Below are 21,581 nucleotides of genomic sequence, written 5' to 3'. Positions count from 1 at the left end.
AGGACCTGCTCGTGCGCCTCGCCGACGCCTACGGCGGCGCCACAGGCCGGCACTTCAAGGTCATGTACCAGCTATGCGACAAGGGCCTCAATGCGCTCATCTCGGTCTCCTCGACTGAGGACTGTTGGCCCAGACCCGACGCCGAATACTTTCCGGTGACGGTGATGACCGACGATAAACGACGACGAAGCAAAGCGATGCTGACTGTCTTGGTTCCTGCCCCAAGCTGGCTCAGCCCGACGAAATACTTTACGCCGAGATGCACGATGTACCAAAGTGCAAAGGTAGCCTTCTGCTAGTCGATGAACTCCTGATCGATAGCTACGGCAAGCAACACCAGAAACACGTGAGCGTACACTACGGCCAGCCGGCCGGAAACCAAACGCCACCACGCACACAAAGCCAAGGTATTGCCATAGGAACGTGACGTTCCTGATTCTTTATTGCTTCTGATCGGTACAAGTTTACAAGGCTGGTTGCACGTATATAAATAGCACTAGCAGCTAACTAGACCAATCCTACTCGGAGGCTAACTCCAGCACTACTCGGATACGTACATACATTATCAACTTGGACACGTATCAATATTGAAAGGCTGTTTTCGTGTTTAATTCCAACAATCACCCCCTAAACACGACGTCGTCATGTCACAGCTCCGACGCCGATCCTTCTTCGCATCTTCAAAAACTTCTCTCGATCCAAAGCCTTGCTTAGCATGTCCGCCATCTGATCATCGGTGCAACTGTAGTTGACCTTCATCTTACCTTCTTCTATGCAGTCTTTTATGTAGTGATACACCGTATCAATGTGCTTGTTCCTATCATGCCGCACTGGGTCTCCCGCGTAGAAAACTTTAAGACTTGCTATCAACATTGAGCATCACCTGTTTCGGATCTCGATCCAAGAGATCACCGTGTAGCCTCCCTAGCCACACACCTTGACACGCCGCAGCGGCCGCTGCAATATACTCTATTGCATCAACTACAGTTACTTTACTCTTCTTGCTTAGCTCAAGATGAGGTTTCATTGGGGCGTCAACTGGATTGCAATCTTTCATGGCACGGCTTTCAAGTACCTTGTTTGTGTATACCTCCTGGCATAATGTGATCCCCTCCATCTTTTGATGTACCTCTATCCCGGGGTAGTAGCTCAAAAGACCGAGATCATCCATCTTGAAAAGCTCTTTCATCTGTAGCTTGAACTTTGCAATCAACTCTTCATCTGCTCCGGTAATTAATAGGTCGTCGACGTAGATGCCAACTAGTAGACGATCCCTTCCTTCACCTCTCTTCTACATTGCATGCTCTAGTGGGGCTTTCTTAAATCCAAGAGAAACCAATGTCCGATCAAGTTTGATGTTCCACTCCCGAGGTCCTTGCCATAGCCCATACAAGATTTTATGTAACTTCAGTACCTTGTGCTCTTCTCCCTCTTTGATGAGACCCGGTGGTTGATTAACATACACATCTCCTTCTAACTCGTCGTTCAAAAACATGGATTTTACATCCATATGATGTATCTTCCATGATTCCTGAATCGCGAGAGCGATGAGTAGTCTCACCGATTCCATCCTTGCACCGGGAATGAACACTTCTTCGAAGTCCACACCTTCCTCTTGCACATACTCTTTCGCTACTAGCCTCGCTTTGTGCTTCACGGACCCTTCGGCATCTTTCTTGATCACAAATTCCCACTTGAAATCCATGGCTTTTTCATTCTTGAGAAGATCCACAAACTTCCATGCATTATTGTCGTGGATCGACCTCAACTCCTCTTCCATTGCCTGACGCCAACATTCCTTCGTATTTGCGTCCTCCAAATCCGCCGGTTCCTCGACGCTTACTAGACACCGTCGTCCACTCCTTTTCACCTTTTCCGGGTCAAGCGTCCGAAGAGTTTTCTCCGAATATGGGTGTAACACCGGTTTAAGATGCATGGGTGTAGATGAAGTTGTCCTCGTCTCCTGTGTCTTTGGAGACAATGTTTCATTTTCTGCTATGCACTGTTCTTTTGGCAAAGCAAAAAATCCATTACATGCTTTGCATGAAACATCCTTTCGGCTGCTAGCATGGTCATCTTGCGTGACTTCCCAAACTGGACTTCCAGCCGCCACTAATGGTGGGCCTTGCCCATCTGCTGTGCTGCAACTTCCGCTCGGTGAGCCACTAGGTGACGACCTTAGCACACCACTTGAGCCACAAAACGCTCCTGCTGGGCTGCGTTCCTCCAGTCGAACAGACCTCTTCTCTGGTTGGACTACACGTCTGCCTGTTACTAGCCAGCGTGGCACGGCTGCTGCGCAAGTGCCACCGGACTCCATCAAGTCGTTAATGCTTTCAGAACTCCTCGTCCATGTTTCACTTGTGCAAGTCACCGCATGACTCGATGCACCGGCTTCCGGCACGGCCACATTTGCTGCATACGTGTCTACTTTTGCATCAGCATATTTTGATACGTGGTCTTGAGGCGCCACGTACGCCAAGTTTACATTCGTGTCCGTCGCATCGACACAAATTTCAGAATTACGTCCCGTGCCAGTAGCTTCGGCACAAGTTTTGAAAATACCAATCAGGTTTGTAACAGGGCTGCTTCTCCACGGTCGAGCACACGTAGCTATCGCTTCATCCGCTCCAGCAAAGTTGGCACTTACGTCCATAGCACTGACATAAGTTTCGGAATCACTCCCCGCATCTGTAGCTTCGACACAGGTTTCCGAATCGCGATCATGATGGCAAACTTTTTCTTCCACGAGCGCGATAGTTTCTTTAGTCGGCACTTGAGATTCAGGATCCTCCTCGTCCACCAGTTTACACATCAACATCATGTCACCATCATCTCCTTGCTGGGCAATGAGCGCCTTCTGCTTCGGTGCTTCCTCGCAGTCAGCCTTGAAGTGACCGAGGAGGCCACAGTTATAACACCTCACTTTCCTGATGCCAAACTTTCTCCTCGGTGGTGGTGCAGCCTCATTATCTAAGTCGTCGTCCGAGTCAGCGAAGTTCTTTCTCGCCGAACTCTGCTTTCCCTTCTTCTTGCTGCTGCTCTTGGACCCGCCTTGCTTTTCAAGGGCGATCCACTGCGCCTTTGTGAGCATCACAAGCTCGTCGTTCCTCCCGTCCCCAAGATTGTACCGCATCCGCTCATCGTGAGCCTTGTACCGTCCGACAAGATCGTTGATGGAGAGAGTCGCGAGATCGACGCACTGCTCGATCGCCGTGACAATTTGTAGGTACCGGGCAGGGGCCGCGTGTAAGAACCGCCGAACAACCGAGGTCTCCGTGAGGTTTTCTCCAAGCGCGCGGATCCGATTGACGAGAGTAGCCACCCGTGAAGCGAACACATCCACGGACTCATCGTCGCCCATGACCAAAGTCTCGTAGTTTCCTAGGAGAGTTTGGAGATTAGATTGCTTGACACGGGTGTGTCCGTCGAACATGAGCTTCAGCGTATCCCACACCTCCTTCGCCGTTGCTTTGGCGATTAGGTGCTGGAGGACATCCATCGGCATCACCGAGTAAATCACCGATGCTGCCTGCCGATTCTTCTGGTGCTCGGCTCCCTTCTTCTTGAACGCGTCGCCTCCGGGATCCACCGCGTCCCATAGCTCGTTGGCGCGGAGACCACACTCCATGAGGGCCTTCCAGACCCCGAAGTTCTCGCGATCAAATCGTGAGTACGATGAGCTCGCCGGAGCAGCAAATACTTTAGCCGCACCGGAGTACTCCGCCAGCTGCTTGTTCTTCTCGTCGTCCGCCATGATCCTCCGTTATTAGAAGATCAACCTTGCTCTGATACTAATTGTTGGCCCAGACCCGACACCGAGTACTTTCTGGCGACGGTGATGACCGACGATAAACGACGACGAAGCAAAGCGATGTTGAATGTCTTGGTTCCTGCCCCAAGCTGGCTCAGCCCGACGAAATACTTTACGCCGAGATGCACGATGTACCAAAGTGCAAAGGTAGCCTTCTGCTAGTCGATGAACTCCTGATCGATAGCTACGGCAAGCAACACCAGAAACACGTGAGCGTACACTACGGCCAGCCGGCCGGAAACCAAACGCCACCACGCACACAAAGCCAAGGTATTGCCACAGGAACGTGACGTTCCTTGATTCTTTTTTTTTGACAGAACTTCTCCTCCTTTATTCACTTAGCAAAATAGTGGCATCGTTTACAAGCAATGGAAGCAGTACATCCGGTGCCGAATCCATCCAGATAGAAGGAGGAGAAAACTTAACTATCCTAGCAAGTTCATGAGCTACTTTATTACTCTCTCTATTACAATGATCATAAATTACATGATTAAAATCTGACGACATGAAATAGCAATCATCAATAATTGCACTTGCCACCGAAGAGGAGTTGCCTGCTCTCAAAGCTTCCACAACCTCCATGCTATCCGAGTTGATCACGATCTTGCTACATCCAATGGTTCTGGCTAGATTCAAACCAAATCTGACTGCCAATGCCTCTGCAGTGACGTTCCTGATTCTTTATTGCTTCTGATCGGTACAAGTTTACAAGGCTGGTTGCACGTATATAAATAGCACTAGCAGCTAACTAGACCAATCCTACTCGGACGCTAACTCCAGCACTACTCGGATACGTACATACATTATCAACTTGGACACGTATCAATATTGGAAGGCTGTGTTCGTGTTTAATTCCAACAAGGACCGCGACAACATGGTCGAGGAGTACGACAAGCTGGCCGTCGCCAGCCCTAAGCTGCAGGTCTTCATCTTCCCATCTCGGTCGCGGCAGGGGGGACGAGGGCGGCCAGGGCGGTGCGCGGCTCAGGTACGTCGAGGCCGTCAACGGCATTGTGCACGAGGATAATATCGCCTACCTGTCATCGATGCAATGCTCCAATGGCGGGCCTCCTCCTCCGACCCCCGCTATGCCTTTTGGAGGAGGAGGAGGCGGCTCCCTGACTGCACTCGTCCCCTTACTGCCTCTCTTTTCTTAGCTTCATATTCACCTAATTGACGCGATGTTGCTTCTCTGATGCCTACTGTTCTGCAGGTGCCGATCCCAGTGTGAGTTGCCTTGTAAGGTCGGTGGTGGTGGCTGTTTGTTAACATGTATAGGATTTTCCTGCTGGTGCAGATGGAGTTTATGTTTGTTGTCAGTAGTGACAGTTCAAATAGATACATGTGTTATGTATGTAGTTGGATCTGGCCGAGCTTGCGAAAAGCATAAATGGTGTTGATAGTGTTATACGAATATGCATGCATTCTAAGGTTGACTAGAGAAGGGTCTGTAGTATCGACCGCTCTCTGTCGAAAATATCAAAAATTCATGCTGATGCTTGGCTTATGTGGTTGCATATTGACATGTGATAGGTTGAGTGCATCACCATCTCAAGGAATGGTCAATTAGCAAAGTGGGTTTCCACCAAAAGTAAGTTAAGGTTTAGTTCTGTTCATCTTGGTTATATTTAAAAGATTTAGCCAACAATACCTAGTGATCTCTATGTGAGATATTAGTAATGATAAAGAACTAATCAGTCTGATTTTATTTTTATACCGATGCATAGTTTATGTGGTTGCAGATCCACTTGCGATACGTCGAGTGGATCGCCATCTCATGTAATGGTCAATTAGTGAATAGGGTTTCCACCAAAGGTAAGTTGAGTTTATTTCTGTTTACCTTGGTTGTATTTAAAATAAGATTTAACCAACAGTGCATAGTGATCTCTATGTGAGATCTTAGTAATGGTCGATAGCTAATAAGTCTAATTTTATTTTTATACACAAAGACATGCAAGCAGATCTACTCATAAGAGAAAAGCATGAGTTGAATCATTAATAGGAATTGGCCATGTCGTTGATCTTATTGCCTCGGAAAGGAAATTGACTATTGGTCGCAGTTGTTTACTAGGTATACTAATTTTTTGCCTACAGATACTTCTATGATAAGCCTCTAGTGTACTTGCAAGTGAAACCATTAACTTGATGCTAACATTACCATGCATGCCAAGATCTATGTTTCTGTTCACGTTTTGTAGTAAACATATTGTTGCTATAGTTTTGGGCTAGAATTTCTGAAATGCACAAGTGGCACTAGCCGCTTTGCCATATTAATTATGTTTTCCGTCTAACCAAAATTTACACACATATCGTTCATAAGAGATTATATTTAGCAGCCTTTTGTAGATTGGCTGACATTGTAGTGTTCACTGGTTGCTAGATGTTCAGAAATCATGGCCTTTCTGTAGTGCATTTGTTATAGGTGGGCGGACTACTGAAGTAGTTGTATCCTGGCCTCTTGATTTTTACATGCTTTAATTGTCCTCTCCTCTCCGGCTCTCACCTCCGTTTCATCCTTCGCCCTGCTGCACTATAGGCGCTTCGCCGCCTCAACACCCAGGTTCCTCCTTCCTCTGTGTGTGTCTTGATCCGTGTTCTCTATAGCTCGACATAACATGATGTGCTCAAGTTCGAATAACAACACCCTAAATAATGCAAATAAGGATAGCTTCAATAAATGCATGTGTGATATAATCCATATATTATGTTGAGAAATAGATAAAAAATATGTATTGTGTTCTTTCCATCCGGTTTTAAATTCTCAAATGTATGGAGATTATATTACTTTTCAGTTCTCTGTGCTAATCAAGAAATTATCTTATTCTTTCTACGGGGGTGCGTAGCTTTGTTCTCTATATCTAAGTTACCAACATTGATAGGTGACAATACATTAATGATTCTGGGCATTGGTGTGACAGAAAGCATGGATCCAATTTAATTTATTTCCATGCTTTTCAATCCGCTTCATGCCTCCATCTCTTTAGGTCAGTACCATTACTATCTTGAAGATAAGTTTTTATCATACAATGGAAGATGGATTTATAATAGAACTGAATGTGCATTTAGCCATTTAGCATGTTTCTGCCTTGAAATGTTATGCATAATACCTTTATCCGGCCGTGAGACTTTTTTTACTCCCTGAAAATTGATTTGTTGTTTTGTAGTCATGCATCGTTCTTTTTCCTCCGTTGACACCACAATAAAAATAAGAAACACGCAATTTGTATTGATATAGTTTTTCCTTCATAGGGCACCTATACCATTTATATATTCTAAGAGGCATGCATTTGATGAGCTTCTATAGAAGAATGCGTCATGTTTAATATTTATGGTGACTCCTATGCTTCATACGCAGAATAGATTTGTATCCCATTCACACATTTTTATATTTGCATTTGGTTATCAGCATCTTCGGGTATGTCATTTGGTTATCACCATTTTTAGTTTGCCTTGCCGGTTCCTTTTGTATTTTACCCAGGACGGATACCTCACATCTGTTTGATGTGTGAATTTTCCGTCTTGCTGCAGGTGTTGCTCAATCCGTCAGTTGCATCTAATTATGCGTTGGGCAACACATCAATTTGATTACGAGTCTATTCTGGTGCACACTCGTTCGATGCTTGCACCGTTGTAATTGCTTATAAGTAATCTATGGAATTCTTAACAGCATAAAAGAATGTTGAGTGGGAATGTCATAGGTTAGTCTTATTCCTTACTTTTTTTCGGTTCCCCTGTAGTTGCTGGTTTAGTTATTATGTTCAGTACATATAGTTTAGCTGATTATTTTGTAGAGGCCTTTTTTTGGAAAGGCTTCATCATGCTATTTGAATTAATGCCTTAGGTTAATAGAATTTGAACATATGACTTTTCCTTAGTGTCAACCATCAAAGGACTTAAAAGCACAATGACCGATTCTTAATGATATATGTGCATTGAAATTTATTTGGATATGTTGTCGTTTGATGGATTGCTAATAAATGACAACCAGTTGCTTTTCTCTCCTATTTTAGTTTCAGTGAACATAAATATTTTAGCTCACACATATTTATGCCAGATGGCATGTACCCATTATGTATTGGTTTATTGGGACGGATAGAAAAGAAAAGGCATAGCATAATCTCATAAACCTGTTGTAATGATAAATCTGTTGTATTTCAGCTTTTGTAAAGTTTCTTTGAATTAATAAAAAAACAATATTTCTGTCCATCCTAGAATCTATTCACGTGCTCAATATCAGCAGGCCGATACTGATACATAAATTCGCCATTTTGAATAAGTGCCAATGCGGGGATACGTTTTACTATTATTTTAATTCAAAACAAAAAAGTATAGAAGTTAGGAACAACATATAATCATATGGATGCATGGAAATGAAATAATTGGTTTGGCTGTACATTTGTTGCATATCTCAAGAATAAAAAAATCTTGTAATTTTTTAATCCAATTGCTTGCGTAAATCATTTACAAGAATTCTCTAATGTAGTATTTGGTCCTCCTCCCCTCCTCTTCTTAGTGCCTGCGTTCGATGAAGAAAAACTTGCAGATCTCCTTGGTGGTTGCTTGAATCTGGGCTGGATCTCAGCGGCACTTGCTCGACCTACAGGTGTCTCTTGATACCCTTTTTGCGGTTTAGTATGACAGGTGGCCGCGGTGTCTTGTTCTCACCAGATGGCCCCCCTCCGATAGTTATTTGCTCCAATATTTTTCATATATTCCAAAATAACTCTCTGTACATTTTCACCTCATTTGGAGTTGTGCATAATAGGTAGCTCTGACGTAGCTTTTTCAGGTCTAGAATTCCAGCTGCCAGCATTCTCCCTCTTTGTGTAAACCTTGCATATTATAGGAGAAAAGGCATTAGAATTACTCCATAAAGCATTATTATGCATGAAAATATTATAAATAATAGTAGGAAAACATGATGCTAAATGGACATATATCACAGTGAAACATGGGTGGAGTTGGGAGAGGTAACGGGAATGGGTCGAAGGGTGGCTGCCCCCAACGCCCGCCCCCCCACCTTTGTATAGGCGTGGAGGGGGCTGGTGGCTTGCCCTCCAAGGCCCTAGGGTCATTGGCCAAAGGGGGAGGAAGGAAACCCCACCATTCCTTCCCCACCGATCGCTATCCCCTTTTGAGGGACACTGATCTTATCCCCTTTGGATATGATACTATTCCTTTTAAGGGAGGGTCCTGGTGCGCCTAGACCAGTGTTGTGGGGAATTTCCCCACTACCCAAGTTCATGTGGGTCCCCCATGCAGGTGGGCCCCAGTCCGGAACCTTATAGAACCTTCCTGGTACAATATCGAAAAAATTGAACTTTTTCCAGAACCCCGATAACAACTTTCCATATATGAATCTTTACCTCTGAACTATTCAGAGCTCCTCGTGATGTCCCGGATCCCATCCAGGACTCCAAACAACCTTCGGACTTTCCACTATTAATTTCTCAATACTACCCTAGGGCTACCGAATGTTAAGCGTGCGACCCTACGGGTTCGAGAATCATGTAGACATGACCGACACAGCTCCACGGTCAATAACCAATAGCGGGACCTGGATGTCCATATTGGTTCCTACATATTCTATGAAAAAATTTATCGGTCGAACCTCGATGCCAAGGATTCATCTAATCCCATATGCACTTCCGTTTGTCCATCGGTATGTTACTTGCCCGAGATTCAATCGTCGGTAACTCCATACCTAGTTCAATCTCGTTACTGGCAAGTGTCTTTACTCATTCCGTAATACAAGATCCCATGGCTAACTCTTTAGTCACATTGCTTGCAAGCTCATTGTGATGCTGTATTACCGAGTGGGCCCTGAGATACCTCTCCGTCACACGGAGTGACAAATCCCAGTCTTGATCCATTCCAACTCAAGGACACCCTCGAAGATACCTGTAGAGCATCTTTATAGTCACCCAAGTACGTTGCGATGTTTGATACACACAAGGTACTCCTCCGGTGTCAATGAGTTGCATGATTGCACGGTCATAGGAACAGATACTTGACATGCACAAAACGATAGTAATAAACTTGATATGATCATATGCTACGTTTATAGTTTAGGTCTTTTCCATCACATCATTCTCCTAATGATGTGATGCCGTTATGAAATGACAACTCATGTCTATGACTAGGAAACCATAGCCATCTTTGATCAACGCGCTAGTCCGATAGAGGCTCACTAGGGACATGTTGTTGTCTATGTATCCACACATGTATTTGAGTTTCTAGTCAATACAATTATAGCATGGCTAATAAAAGATTATCATGAACAAGGAAATATAATAATAACCACTTTATTATTTCCTCTAGGGCATATTTGCAATACATTCACAAAGAGCGTACACCATGGGATATCTGCTTGTACATCCCTAGTCACCTCATTCATCACCAAGGCAAAAATATAAGGGCTCAAAGCTGACCCCTCATGCAGTCCTATCTTAATCGGGAAGTCATTAGTGTCGACATCACTTGCTTGAACACTTACAACATTATTGTACATGTCCTTGATGTTGGTAATGTAATTTGCTGGGATTTTTTGTTTCTCCAAAGCCCACCACATGACATTCCACGGTATCTTATCATAGACCTTCTCCAATTCAATGAATACCATATACAAGTCCTTATTTTGTTACATGTATCTCTCCATAAGTTGTCGTACCAAGAAAATGGCTTCCATGGTCGACCTCCCAGGCATGAAACAAAATTGATTTTTGGTCACGCTTGTCATTCTTCCTAAGAGGTGCTCAATGACTCTCTCCCATAACTTCATTGTATGGCTCATTAGCTTAATTCCACGGTAATTGGTGCAACTCTGAACATCCCCATTGTTCTTGAAGATTGGTACTAATAAACTCCGCCTTCATTCTTCTGGCATCTTGTTTGCCGAAAAAATAAGGTTGAAAAGCTTGGTTAGCCATACTATCGCTATGTCCCCCTAGAGCTTTCAACACATCAATGGGGATACAATCAGGGCCCATCGCGTTGCCTCGTTTCATCCTTTTTAAAGCCTCCTTGACCTCAGACTCCTGGATTCGCTGCACAAAATGTGTGCTGGTCTCATCAAAGGAGTCATGCAGTTCAATGGTAGGGCTCTCATTCTCCCCATTGAACAGCTTGTCGAAGTACTCCCGCCATCTATGCTTAATCTACACGTCCTTCACCAGGAGTTGGTCTGCTCCATCCTTGATGCATTTGACTTGGCCAACATCCCTTGTCTTCCTCTCGCGGATCTTGGCCATCTTATAGATGTAACTTTCGCCTTCCTTAGTCCCTAGCCGTTGGTAGAGGTCCTCATATACCCGACCCCTTCCTTCACTAACAGCTCGCTTTGCGCCCTTCTTCACCATCTTGTACTTCTCCATATTGTCTGCACTCGTATAGGTGTCTGAAACAATCTTTCTTCTCCTTAATCGCCTTCTGGACATCATCATCCACCCCCAGGTATCCTTAGCTTCGCTTCTCCTTCCTCCGGACACTCCAAACTCCTTCGAGGTCACCTTACAAATGCAAGTCGCCATCTTCATACACACATTGTCCGCATCCCCTCCTTCATCCCAAGGGCCCACCTTACTGACCTCTCCTTGAATGCCTAAGCTACCTCCCCCTTGAGCTTCCACCACTATGTTCTAGCGACTTTGGCATGCTTATCCCGCTGGACACAGATCCGACACTAGTAGAAAAAGGGTCAAACGTGAAGAACATTAGTGCCGGTTTGTAAAAAAAACCGGCACTAATATGATCAATAGTACCGGTTCGTGGCGGCGATCAATAGTACCGGTTCATAATGAACCTTTAGTACCGGTTCATGCCACGAACCGGTACTAAAGGGGTGGTGGCAGGCTGGCGTCAGGCCAGGGCCCCACGAGCCCCTTTAGTGACGGTTTGTGACACAAACCGGTACTAAAGTCTAACCTATAGTACCGGTTCGTGCCACGAACCCACACTAAAGGGGACAAGCCTTTAGTGTGGGTTCGTGCCACGAACCCACACTAAAGGGTGCAATTTTCAAACTCTACCCCCCCCCCCCCCCCCCCCCCGCGTGTATCGCCATTTCAGTTTTGAAAAAATCAAAAGAAAATGATAAAAACTTCAAAAAAAAATCCTTAGAGAGCTAGTTATATTACTACATCTACTAGTTAGGAAAATTTGAAAACTTAAATTTGGACATGTTTTGCAAAAAGTGTAGGGAAAATGTAAAACGGCTATAACTTTTGCATACGATGTCGGGAAAAAACGTATAATATATCAAAAAATTCAGCACGAAAATCCGCATCCGATGGAGACGGCCAACGGCCTGTTTGGAATTTTTTAGAATCCTCAAATTCCAAAAGGAAAAAAAGATATGGTCAAATTTCAGTTTTTTTAAAAAAATTGGTTAAATCTGGTCAAACTACTTATTCAAGAAGTATTAATACTCCTAGGCTCGGCTAGCTTCTTTACCCTTCACACTCATCGAGTCAAATGGAAGACCCTTGCTCATTTTCCACTACATCCGGACGCCGATGTAGCGTGCCACTAAGGATGCGACGACCCGATCCTCGCTCACTTGACACTGTATCCAGATCAAGATACGGCGCACCACCGGGTGGGTGACGGCCCGACCCTAGCCCATTGGACACAACACCCGGGTTCCGATGTGGCGCGTCGCTGAGAGGGTTACGCCCCAACGAAAATCTTTTGGGTTTCGTCTCCATAAGAGTGGCTGACTTTTTATGTTGGCTAGCCAAGCCTTCCACAACCCTCCTCCTTTACCTAGGCTCGGGACAAAAAATATTTTTAAGTGAAAAAATGTGTTTTTTCTTTTTCTTACGTGAGAGACACAGATTTACTTCTCGTGGAGGCACGTATTTGCTCCAGCTAGACGCACACAACTGTGCTCTCGAAAAATGAAAAAACATATTTTTTTGCTTCCGCGAGAGGCACATATTTACTTCTCGTGGAGGCACAAATTTGCTTCCGTGGTAGTCATAGTTTGAAAAAGAAAATAAATAGTTTTCTTTACTTCCACGAGATACACAGTTTTACTTCATCTGCAGGCACCAATTTGTTTCCGCGAGAGTGTGCCTCTTGGAAAAGGAAAAATAATGAAAAAAAATTCATGAGAGGCACAAATTTATTTTCTCCTGGAGGTATATATTTTGTTCTGCAAGAGGCACAGTTGTGTCCCTCAAAAGTGAAAAAATATTGCATTTTTTTGCATGAGAGGCCCAAATTTGTTTCTCATGGAGGTACATTTATTCTTTCGAGAGAGTTTCGTGAGAGGCACGGTTGTGTCCCACCGTTTTTTTTGTCCATTTTTTGTGAAATAAAGTTCGTCGAAACCTAATCTTAGTTTCAAAGATCTTGACGCGGCGAATGTAACGGTGAAAATGGTTAGGGATTTAGACGCACGGTTTAAGAGATAAAACGTTTTGAATAAACTAATCTACGGAAAAAGGAAAAAGCATGCACTACTTAGTGATTTCGACATATGGGCGTGCAATATAATTGATACTCTCCTTCATAAACTCGGACTAAATATTTCAGAAAAAAATAATACTTCAATGTTAAAAAAGAAGTCTATCTCTCTCTCTCTCTCTCTCTCTCTCTGAAACAAGGAGTGACCATTCTCTTCTCGCTGCCTCCTGTTTAATTCTAGCTACGCCTCTATTTTCGCTGGTTGCAAAAAAACGTGGCCATGGAGCAAGGATTTCGTTGGTGCCTCTCTGTGAAAAGTGAAAACCACATGCTAGATCGCTGGGATGGTTCTGTTCTTTTCGAAGACTATTATGACCAAAGTAGAAAGGTGTTTTTGCATGTTTGAACCTGAATACGGACGATGCTTCTTCTGCGTGTCCTGATGCTGCAGCAGCCACTGTCTATCGAGGCAGAGAATAAGTTAAATTTTAACATTGTTGGACATGGTGGACTTGCTAAAATCGCTAATTAGTTTTTTCCTTAGATAAATGGTGGATTTTATTTGCTCAGAATGGAGCATCAAAGGAATACAAACACAATGAGCACACACCCGGCCTCTGCATAAAATCGCTAATTATTTGAGGCCAGAGATCCTGGACTAAGCAATTCATTTAAAAAATCCAGAGATCCTATTTTCTAGTTCCTGTGTTTATGTGTTGAACTGAAAAAAAAAACAGTGGACAACCACCATTGGAACGAAAGGAAAGCTGCAGAAATAAATGTGGTGTTTTCTGCAAATATTAAATAATAACTGTGTTGTTGAACTTGCACACATCACATATGCAGCTAGAATGGATTAAAGAGATAGATGCGGTTTCTGTTGGATTTCTAGCAGTGATCGAGTCTCTCTCCCTCTCTGAATTTCTTTCTCTGAAGAACACAACACACACACGAGGTGGAAGGGAACGGAGAAGGAACGCAGCCACACAGAGAGAGGTTTTTGCGACGCGTAAAGAGTGCGTCTTTTCTGTTCTTCCTTTTATTCAGTCGCTAACAGAAAAACTGAAAGCTCGCCACGATCCTACAATTGCGCGTGCCATCCCACGAGCCTGAATCATGCCGAGTCTAAAGCTAACTAACTTGAGCTAAAAAAACAAGGCCGCAGCGAGAACGCAGCTCGCTTCTGGCTGATTCAGGTGACATTCAGAACAACACATCCAACTGAACTTATTTAACTACTGAGGGAAACAAACAGCAACTGAAACTGCAGATACGTCAAGGTTAATACTGACAGTTTCTATTCATAGTAACCATCATTCTTCAGGAACAAGGAGATTATCTTACCCATAACAACATAATCCGAGTAGCTGACACAACCAATTCGTCACCCTACATGCTCACTCAACAAGTCACAGGGAAAAATGAACCATGGGAGACCTTCCGTGCTTCTATTTCAAGTGGGAAAATCGCAACAAGAAAATAAGATAAACAACCAGACATAGTAACCATCATTCTTCAGGAATAATGAGGTTCTGTTACCCATAAATACATAATCTGAGCGATTAATACAACCAATTTATCATCCTAAATAGATGCTACTCAACAAGTCATAGTACAAAATGAACCAAGGCAGACCTCCCCTGCTTCTATTTCAAAGAGAGAAAAATCACAACAAGAAAATAAGATAAAAGTTGCTACAAAGAGAGTTGCCCACTCTTATTGGACATACATATTGTTCACACCAGAATATGATTCACCTTACAAACAACTTAAAAGTCACGAGATCGACTCAGTTTGAAGAGTTGCTCTGCTACCTCTGTCATTGTTGGTCTCTGATCCACATCAAGGCTAAGGCATTCCACGGCCATCTCCGCTAGACTATCAAGAAGGTCTAGATCTCTTGTTACTGCAATTTCCTTGTCAAAAAACTCAGTTGCTTTCTTCTCATTCTTGTGAGCTTCAAGGAAATTATTTACCAAGCTATTATTGTCAGAATGTGTGGCCTTCTCCCTGCTGATAAGCTCCAAGATCACAACTCCAAAACTGTAAACATCACTTTTTTCAGTTAGTAGGCCTGTTTGGAAATATACAGGATCCATGTAGCTTCTGTCACCAATGATTGATAGGGTATGTTGTTTATCTCTTGCAATCAACCTTGATATGCCAAAGTCTGAGATCTTCGGCACAAATTTATCATCCAACAGTATGTTTGCTGGTTTAACATCACCATGTACGATCTTAGTAGTGGTCTTTGAATGCATATAAGCTAGACCATCTGCTGATTCTGCAGCAATTCTTAAACGCAGATCCAAGTTGATAGGCATCTTGTGGCCACTATGAAGAATGTCTTCTAGACTACCTTCAGGGAGGAACTCGTACACTAGCATTGGGATATCAACTTCTAGGCAACAACCTATGAGCCTAACAATATTCTTGTGGATGACTTGAGACTGGATGATGACTTCATTTGCGAATTGTTCAATCTCCCAGGCCCGGCCCATAGGCCGGGCAAACGGGGCGCCCGCCCTGGGCCCCCGGGAATCAGGGGCCCCGGCCCAGGTGTAGTTTTCTGTTTAGTCTTAAACCTAGAAAATATAGAGGTAAAAAAAAGAAGAGGGCCCAAAGTGCAGCCAGTAAGGAAAGCCCACCACGCTGTTGGACATGGGTGGAAGTCACACGTTGGAATTAAATCGATGGTTGTTGGATAGGGATCTCTCTCCACGGCGGCGTCTCCTCCTCTTCCCAAATTTCCTATCTCAGTCTCCAAGAACAGCGCCGCCTCTCCCATGCCTTTCTGATTTTGAGATCGCGACCAACCATTAACGGAGGAACATGGTGCAATTTCGGCCCCAATTAGCTCTTCTTCATCCGTTCATTCTGCTCCATCCCCATATGATTGAGAGATTGTAACAGGTTCTTGTTTCTAGTAATTTGGTTCCTTAGTTCTGTGATTCAATGTTAAATAATGTCAATCCATGGTGAGAATTTTCATAGCACTATTTTAACTTTAGACATACTTATCTTTTGGAGGTAATATGTCTCTTATATTTGGAGGGCATTGTTCAGATATTACAGGCTGAAGTTTTCGTGGACTCGTACATTTCTTATATTCCATCCAACAATCCACATTAAGGTGCTTTCGTTCCTTGACTATATATATCTTGAACACAATTTTCTAGATTATGTATATTGAATCTTTTTCTGCAATTTTTGTAGTTCTGTTGTAGAATGTCTTCTAGTATTTTGCCAGTAGTGAATTGTGATTAGAGCAAAGAAAATAATGGGATTACATTTGTTGGTAGAGTATCTTTTTAAAGGAATTCCCAATGGGAGTAATTAACATTTCAAAACCTGTAGTTACTCTTGGGATTTATGATATTGGTTTTGTTTCATTTGAACAACGAAATAATAATTAAGATGAAGCCAAGATCATCGACATATAACGTGTTGCATCGTACCGATTGGTTATTTTACTTATGCAGTACTATAAATGAAGTGATCCCCCGCAAAAAAAAAATGAAGTGTTAATGGGGCCCTAAGTTTTACTTTCGCCCCAGGGCCCCCAACATGCATGGACCGGCCCTGCAATCTCCAGTACACTACCGCTGATTGGCTTCTTTACTGCAACTAGTTCATTATTAAGAAAGCCCTTATAAACTTCACCAAACCCACCTTTTCCAATAAAATTGCTACTCTTTAAAATCGGATTCAGCTCTTCCTTTTTGAAAAGTTTTATAATTTTTGCCTTCTCCAAAACAGGCCCACCATTCTTTTGGTAGAAGTCTCTGGTCTTCCTTTTCTCCTTTTGAAGAATAACAAGAAATAATATAACCAATAAAATAATAGAACCTATTGCACCTGCATCGAGAAGAAACGAAGTTAGTTTATGTCTCTAAAATTTACAATTGAAAATTAAAAGCCAAAGATAGTTCAAAAAGGAACTGACTCTTTTAAGAATCTATTCTTTATTATTAAGATTAGATACAGGAATAGCAACAAAAGTATCAATAATATTGCCAAGGGATTAATTACAACTCTCAAAAATAGGATGGGAAAGACAAACACAACGACACATCAAACACGAAATATAAAATTAGAAAGGTTTATATATGTATAGAAGTAGATGTTTGGCCGATTGTAATCTACATATATTTCTATACGATGGTTTGGGCTAGTAATATTGTGGACATCATCGAGAAGCAATTAACATCCTGCTTGAAGATATAATTCAAGATGAATGCACTGGAAGAGACTAAACATATTCGGTGTACGCGAAAAGTGTACTCTTCACTAGTTAAGTTACTCCTCAGTTAACATCATTAATGACACAGCTAAACCCCCTATTAATCCATTCTTTACACTACATGCATGTCGCTTATTAGTAAATTAAGTTGGTGCTAATCAGCATGCCAATTTTTGTATATACTTTTTTGTTGATTAACATTATTAAGAAGGCCCTTATGAACTTCACTAAACCCCAATGCAACATATGTGGGAAAGACCATATAAATGAAAGAAGGTAGGTAACCAAGAACATGGATTTATTTAAGTAAATCACATCATACTTACCCACAATCACCCTAGCAATTAGGGGGAATATCTGTTTGCAGGTTCCTGCTTTGCCATCACCCTTCATTCCGCGCTTGCATGGACAGTCGTAGCCTCCAAGTCGGTTCTTGCAGTCCCCATAGCAGGGATACAAAACAGGTTTTTTGCACTCATCTATATCTGAGAAAAAGCAAATTAAGGTTAAATTTAAATACGTTCTTAAGTCGTACTACTAGTTGACAGATCAGCATATGAAACAACATTTTGTGTATGTACCTTGGCATCCATTAGTGACATAGGGATTGCCCTCGTAATACTTCCTGCACTTGCAGACATAGGTGTAACCATCTGTATTGCTTGTGTTGGCACAATAGCTGTTGCTGCTGGAGCACGCGTAGCGCGGAGGTGCCCGCTGGCCTTCCGCCGGACATGAGCCGCTCCAAAAATCAAATGTACCGAAACCAAAACCGGGACGTATAGCTGCGCCGTCGGCCAAAACGCTGAAATCGATAACAAAGGGGACGCCCCTTTGGAGTTTTTTGGATAACACCTCATACCCAAACAGGTCCGGCGTAGAGAAGTTGTACCATGAACTCTCCACCACCATTCCGTACGAGCACGGGGCTTCTTCCCAACCCAGTTGTGTACCATTGTACGCGGGATTGAGCGACACCCGAAAGTCGCCGAGGGTATCCTCCTTCGCCGCGAAGAGGACCTGACAGCAGCCTTAACCCGCGCACGACCCATTTGTGGGCGAGTAGAAACCACCAATTTCGGCAACGGATGAGCAGGATGGTGATACCACCTGTAAATCCGGGTCTGGCGACGTGAGTGCCGACTCACTCACCAACATGGCTTTGACATTCATGCCGACACCGATCAGAGAGTTGCGCTTGGACAGGGCGAGCGGATATATGAACTTGTTAGGCCCCACAACAGTGTGATGAACCTTGAATACCTGCTCCGTAGGGGATTTGATGCAGTAGGATGAAACCGCGGCGTATGCCCGTACCTCATTCTTGGCGACTGATATGTCAATGAGCTCGACTGGAAAATGCGATATCGCCGTCTCGTTGAACTGAAAAGGAGCGCCGGAATTGGAATAGCTGGACTCGACCATTGTCTGGTATGAGTCACTGCTAAGGAAGGCGCGAGGTGGAGTGGTGGAGTCGTCGCAGTTGATCTCGAATGGGTCACTGAGGAAGCAGCCCCGCCCAATGCCGAACGGGAAGGGGATGCTGGTGTTGCCACACTTGTCGCGGCAATGCGGAAGCGCGATGGGCGGTTGAGCAGCAGCCAGGTCCAAGAGATCAGTCGCGGCGGCAAGGATGCTTGTGATAGCTGCCAGCAGCAGCAGCCGGGAACGGGATTGCAAGGGAGGCGCGGCCATGGTGACTGATTTCTATGGAGTATGGATGAGAAAGATATGCCAAATCCCAGAGGCTGCACTGGTTCTAGTGTGGATGGTGGAGTTCTATGGAGCAGGGATGGTGAAGACTGCACCGGTGGTATGGATGCTGGTGTTTTGTGGAGTATGGGCAGGATAGTTCATACAGGATGTGATGAGGAAGTGTTGGTGGTGAGGATGAATGTGCATACACACAGTGAAGCCAGTCCATAAGATGGATGCATGCTACAGTATTGCAAATATATGCGAGTGATGGAAAGGTCGAGGAAAGTTCACTGCAATTTACCTTGCTGACGTTGGATGCAACTACGTCATGGTACGTACCCATTTAATAATGGAGACGTGGGTGAATTTACTGTGCGTGCAGCCGGTGCAGGTCGCCAAGGTCGAGTATTGAATCAATGATGCACACTGTTGGAAGTAATGGCCCGTTGCACATGTAGCAGCGTACGTGAGCTGCACCAACTGGCCACTAGGGTCAGACGTGTGGTGGCCCGTTGCTACCGAGAGCATTTACATCCGGCAAATCCGACTCCCATACCTCTGCGGATATGTCCGGGCAGGCCTGTAAACCGGGTCGGACGACCTGTTGTATGTCGTGCCGAGCAGCCAAACACCTCATATCCAAACCATCAAATTCATGAAAATCTACGCGCGTCCATCGCACACGTAAATGACACAGGTAAGTAACATTTGTTGGTAGCAAATATCCATAATTCGAACATAAATTTTATTTTAAGTGCCGAATTCAAATATTAGCTTTTTGATTTTCATTGTGTGTTCACATATGCTCCACAAGAGCACTCAGTAGCTGCATGTGCATCTGATGATTTCAAAGATTCTAACGCATGTGCAGAAAATTCATAAGCTGGTCTACATTTTGATATTCCGGGATGTGGACGTGTTCTCCGGGCATTTCAAAATCATTGGTTTGGACTACCCATGATGATCATCCTCGACAATCATATTGTGCAAAATGACACAACATGTCATCAGCTGCCATAAAATCTACGATTCCTGCATCATTGCAGCTCCATAAATACTTTCCCAAGTGTTTGAAGCTTCTTTTCTGCATTGTTGCAAAGTGGCTTTGTTCGTTGCCTTCGAAATAAGATATGGTTTTCACAAATGCCGCCCACTGAGGATAAATACCATCGGCAAGGTACTGCCTCATATTGTAGTGAGGGCAATTGACAGTGTAGTTGCACGCTGGCGATTACCCATTGCAAAGTCTCCTGAATACAGGAGATCACTGAAGCCAATTCATGCCTTTGTGAGAAGCCGACATTCTAAGGAAAGCATGCCAAATCCATAAGCATGTGATGGCACTGTTTTAGTATGATGGTGGCCTCTTTGATGTGACCTTGATACATTCTGTGCAAATCTTTGGGGAAATTCTTTCATTGCCAATGCATGGAATCAATTTTTAAAAGTATTGCATGCATAATACAATATAGGATAATGGCAGGATAAAGGGTGCAACTAGGCTTGATGGTTGATGATGGGTTTCACACTCACAGTTCTGATTATACTACCGTTCGCACTCCAAACTAAATAAAATAACATCCAATAAACAAACATTATCATAGAGAAGAACGCGATGAAAAATAATTATGGTAATGCTCAGAAGGGATAATCATTATTATAGCTAATAAATCCTTCTAGCGTGAAAGTGATTTTGTGAGCTCGATCTCATAGGAGCTCGGATGAACAGTAAAATTTGAAAATAATAGTAAACGGTTTAAAAAAGTCTGATTTTTTTAGCAACAAACATTGATGTTTTGTCTGCAACCATGCAAAATTTTGCAATGGAATCAATTCGTGGAGGGCTGGACAAAAAGTTGATACTCAGAAAATCCTTCAAAACACTCGTTTTGGGGCATCTATTTTTTCCCCACACCTCCACAAATATGATTCCATCCTTAAAATTTGACGTGTGTAGAAAAAACATCAATGTTTATTGAATTTTTTAGATGTTTGTTACTATTTTTTTGGATTTCAGTGTTCGTTTGAGATTCTGTTAACTCGAGGTCACATACTCCATGTCCCTTTGAGTGTTTCTAGAGTTCCATGACGAGTTAACTGTAAAGTGTAAACCCCGGATGTTTTTAAATATGAGGGTCGCCAAGATTGAAAATTCAAAATTAAATTTCAATTTGAATATTTTAAAAGTATCTAGGGTTTGGGTTATTGCCAATGGGCAAGGTTTGGTGAAAGTCCATTATGAATCAATGGGATTATAAAAGAACATCTGAAAGTGACGTTTAAACAAGATGCTATTTTTCATTAAGTTTTCTGTGTCAAATGTTGGATTTACTTCATTGGGTAGATGGATTCGCGTGGATCAAAGTGCAAAAAATTTCACCTAAAAAGGAGCTATGGTTTGGGAGATATGATATTTTC

At 43.3% G+C, this 21,581-nt stretch overlaps 1 protein-coding gene and 1 pseudogene across 2 annotated transcripts; both read right to left on the bottom strand.

The window, feature by feature from the left end:
- Positions 1-1,291: 1,291 nt before the first annotated feature.
- LOC147957724 (uncharacterized) lies at positions 1,292-3,757 on the bottom strand. Its single transcript, XM_087531840.1, has one exon. The coding sequence runs from the start codon at positions 3,755-3,757 to the stop codon at positions 1,292-1,294; it is 2,466 nt and encodes an 821-aa protein (XP_087387966.1).
- Positions 3,758-14,991: 11,234 nt separating this feature from the next.
- On the bottom strand, positions 14,992-19,569 carry LOC125518327 (wall-associated receptor kinase 1-like; annotated as a pseudogene). Its single transcript, XR_015609716.1, has 4 exons — positions 18,047-19,569; positions 17,792-17,950; positions 16,800-17,080; positions 14,992-15,705 (listed from the first exon to the last, which is right to left on the bottom strand). The product of XR_015609716.1 is annotated as a wall-associated receptor kinase 1-like (transcript).
- Positions 19,570-21,581: the final 2,012 nt, after the last annotated feature.

The sequence above is a fragment of the Triticum urartu genome, chromosome 7A (genome assembly GCF_056163025.1).
Source record: "Triticum urartu cultivar PI428250 chromosome 7A, HENAU_Tu73, whole genome shotgun sequence".
In the NCBI taxonomy this organism is placed as follows: domain Eukaryota; kingdom Viridiplantae; phylum Streptophyta; class Magnoliopsida; order Poales; family Poaceae; genus Triticum; species Triticum urartu.
The sequence above is the reverse complement of the archived record's forward strand: the minus strand, read 5'-3'. Positions and strand labels throughout refer to the sequence as shown.

Coding starts and splice junctions, on each gene's coding strand:
- LOC147957724 (XM_087531840.1), bottom strand. CDS start 3,757: ATGGCGGACGACGAGAAGAACAAGCAGCTGGCGGAGTACTCCGGTGCG.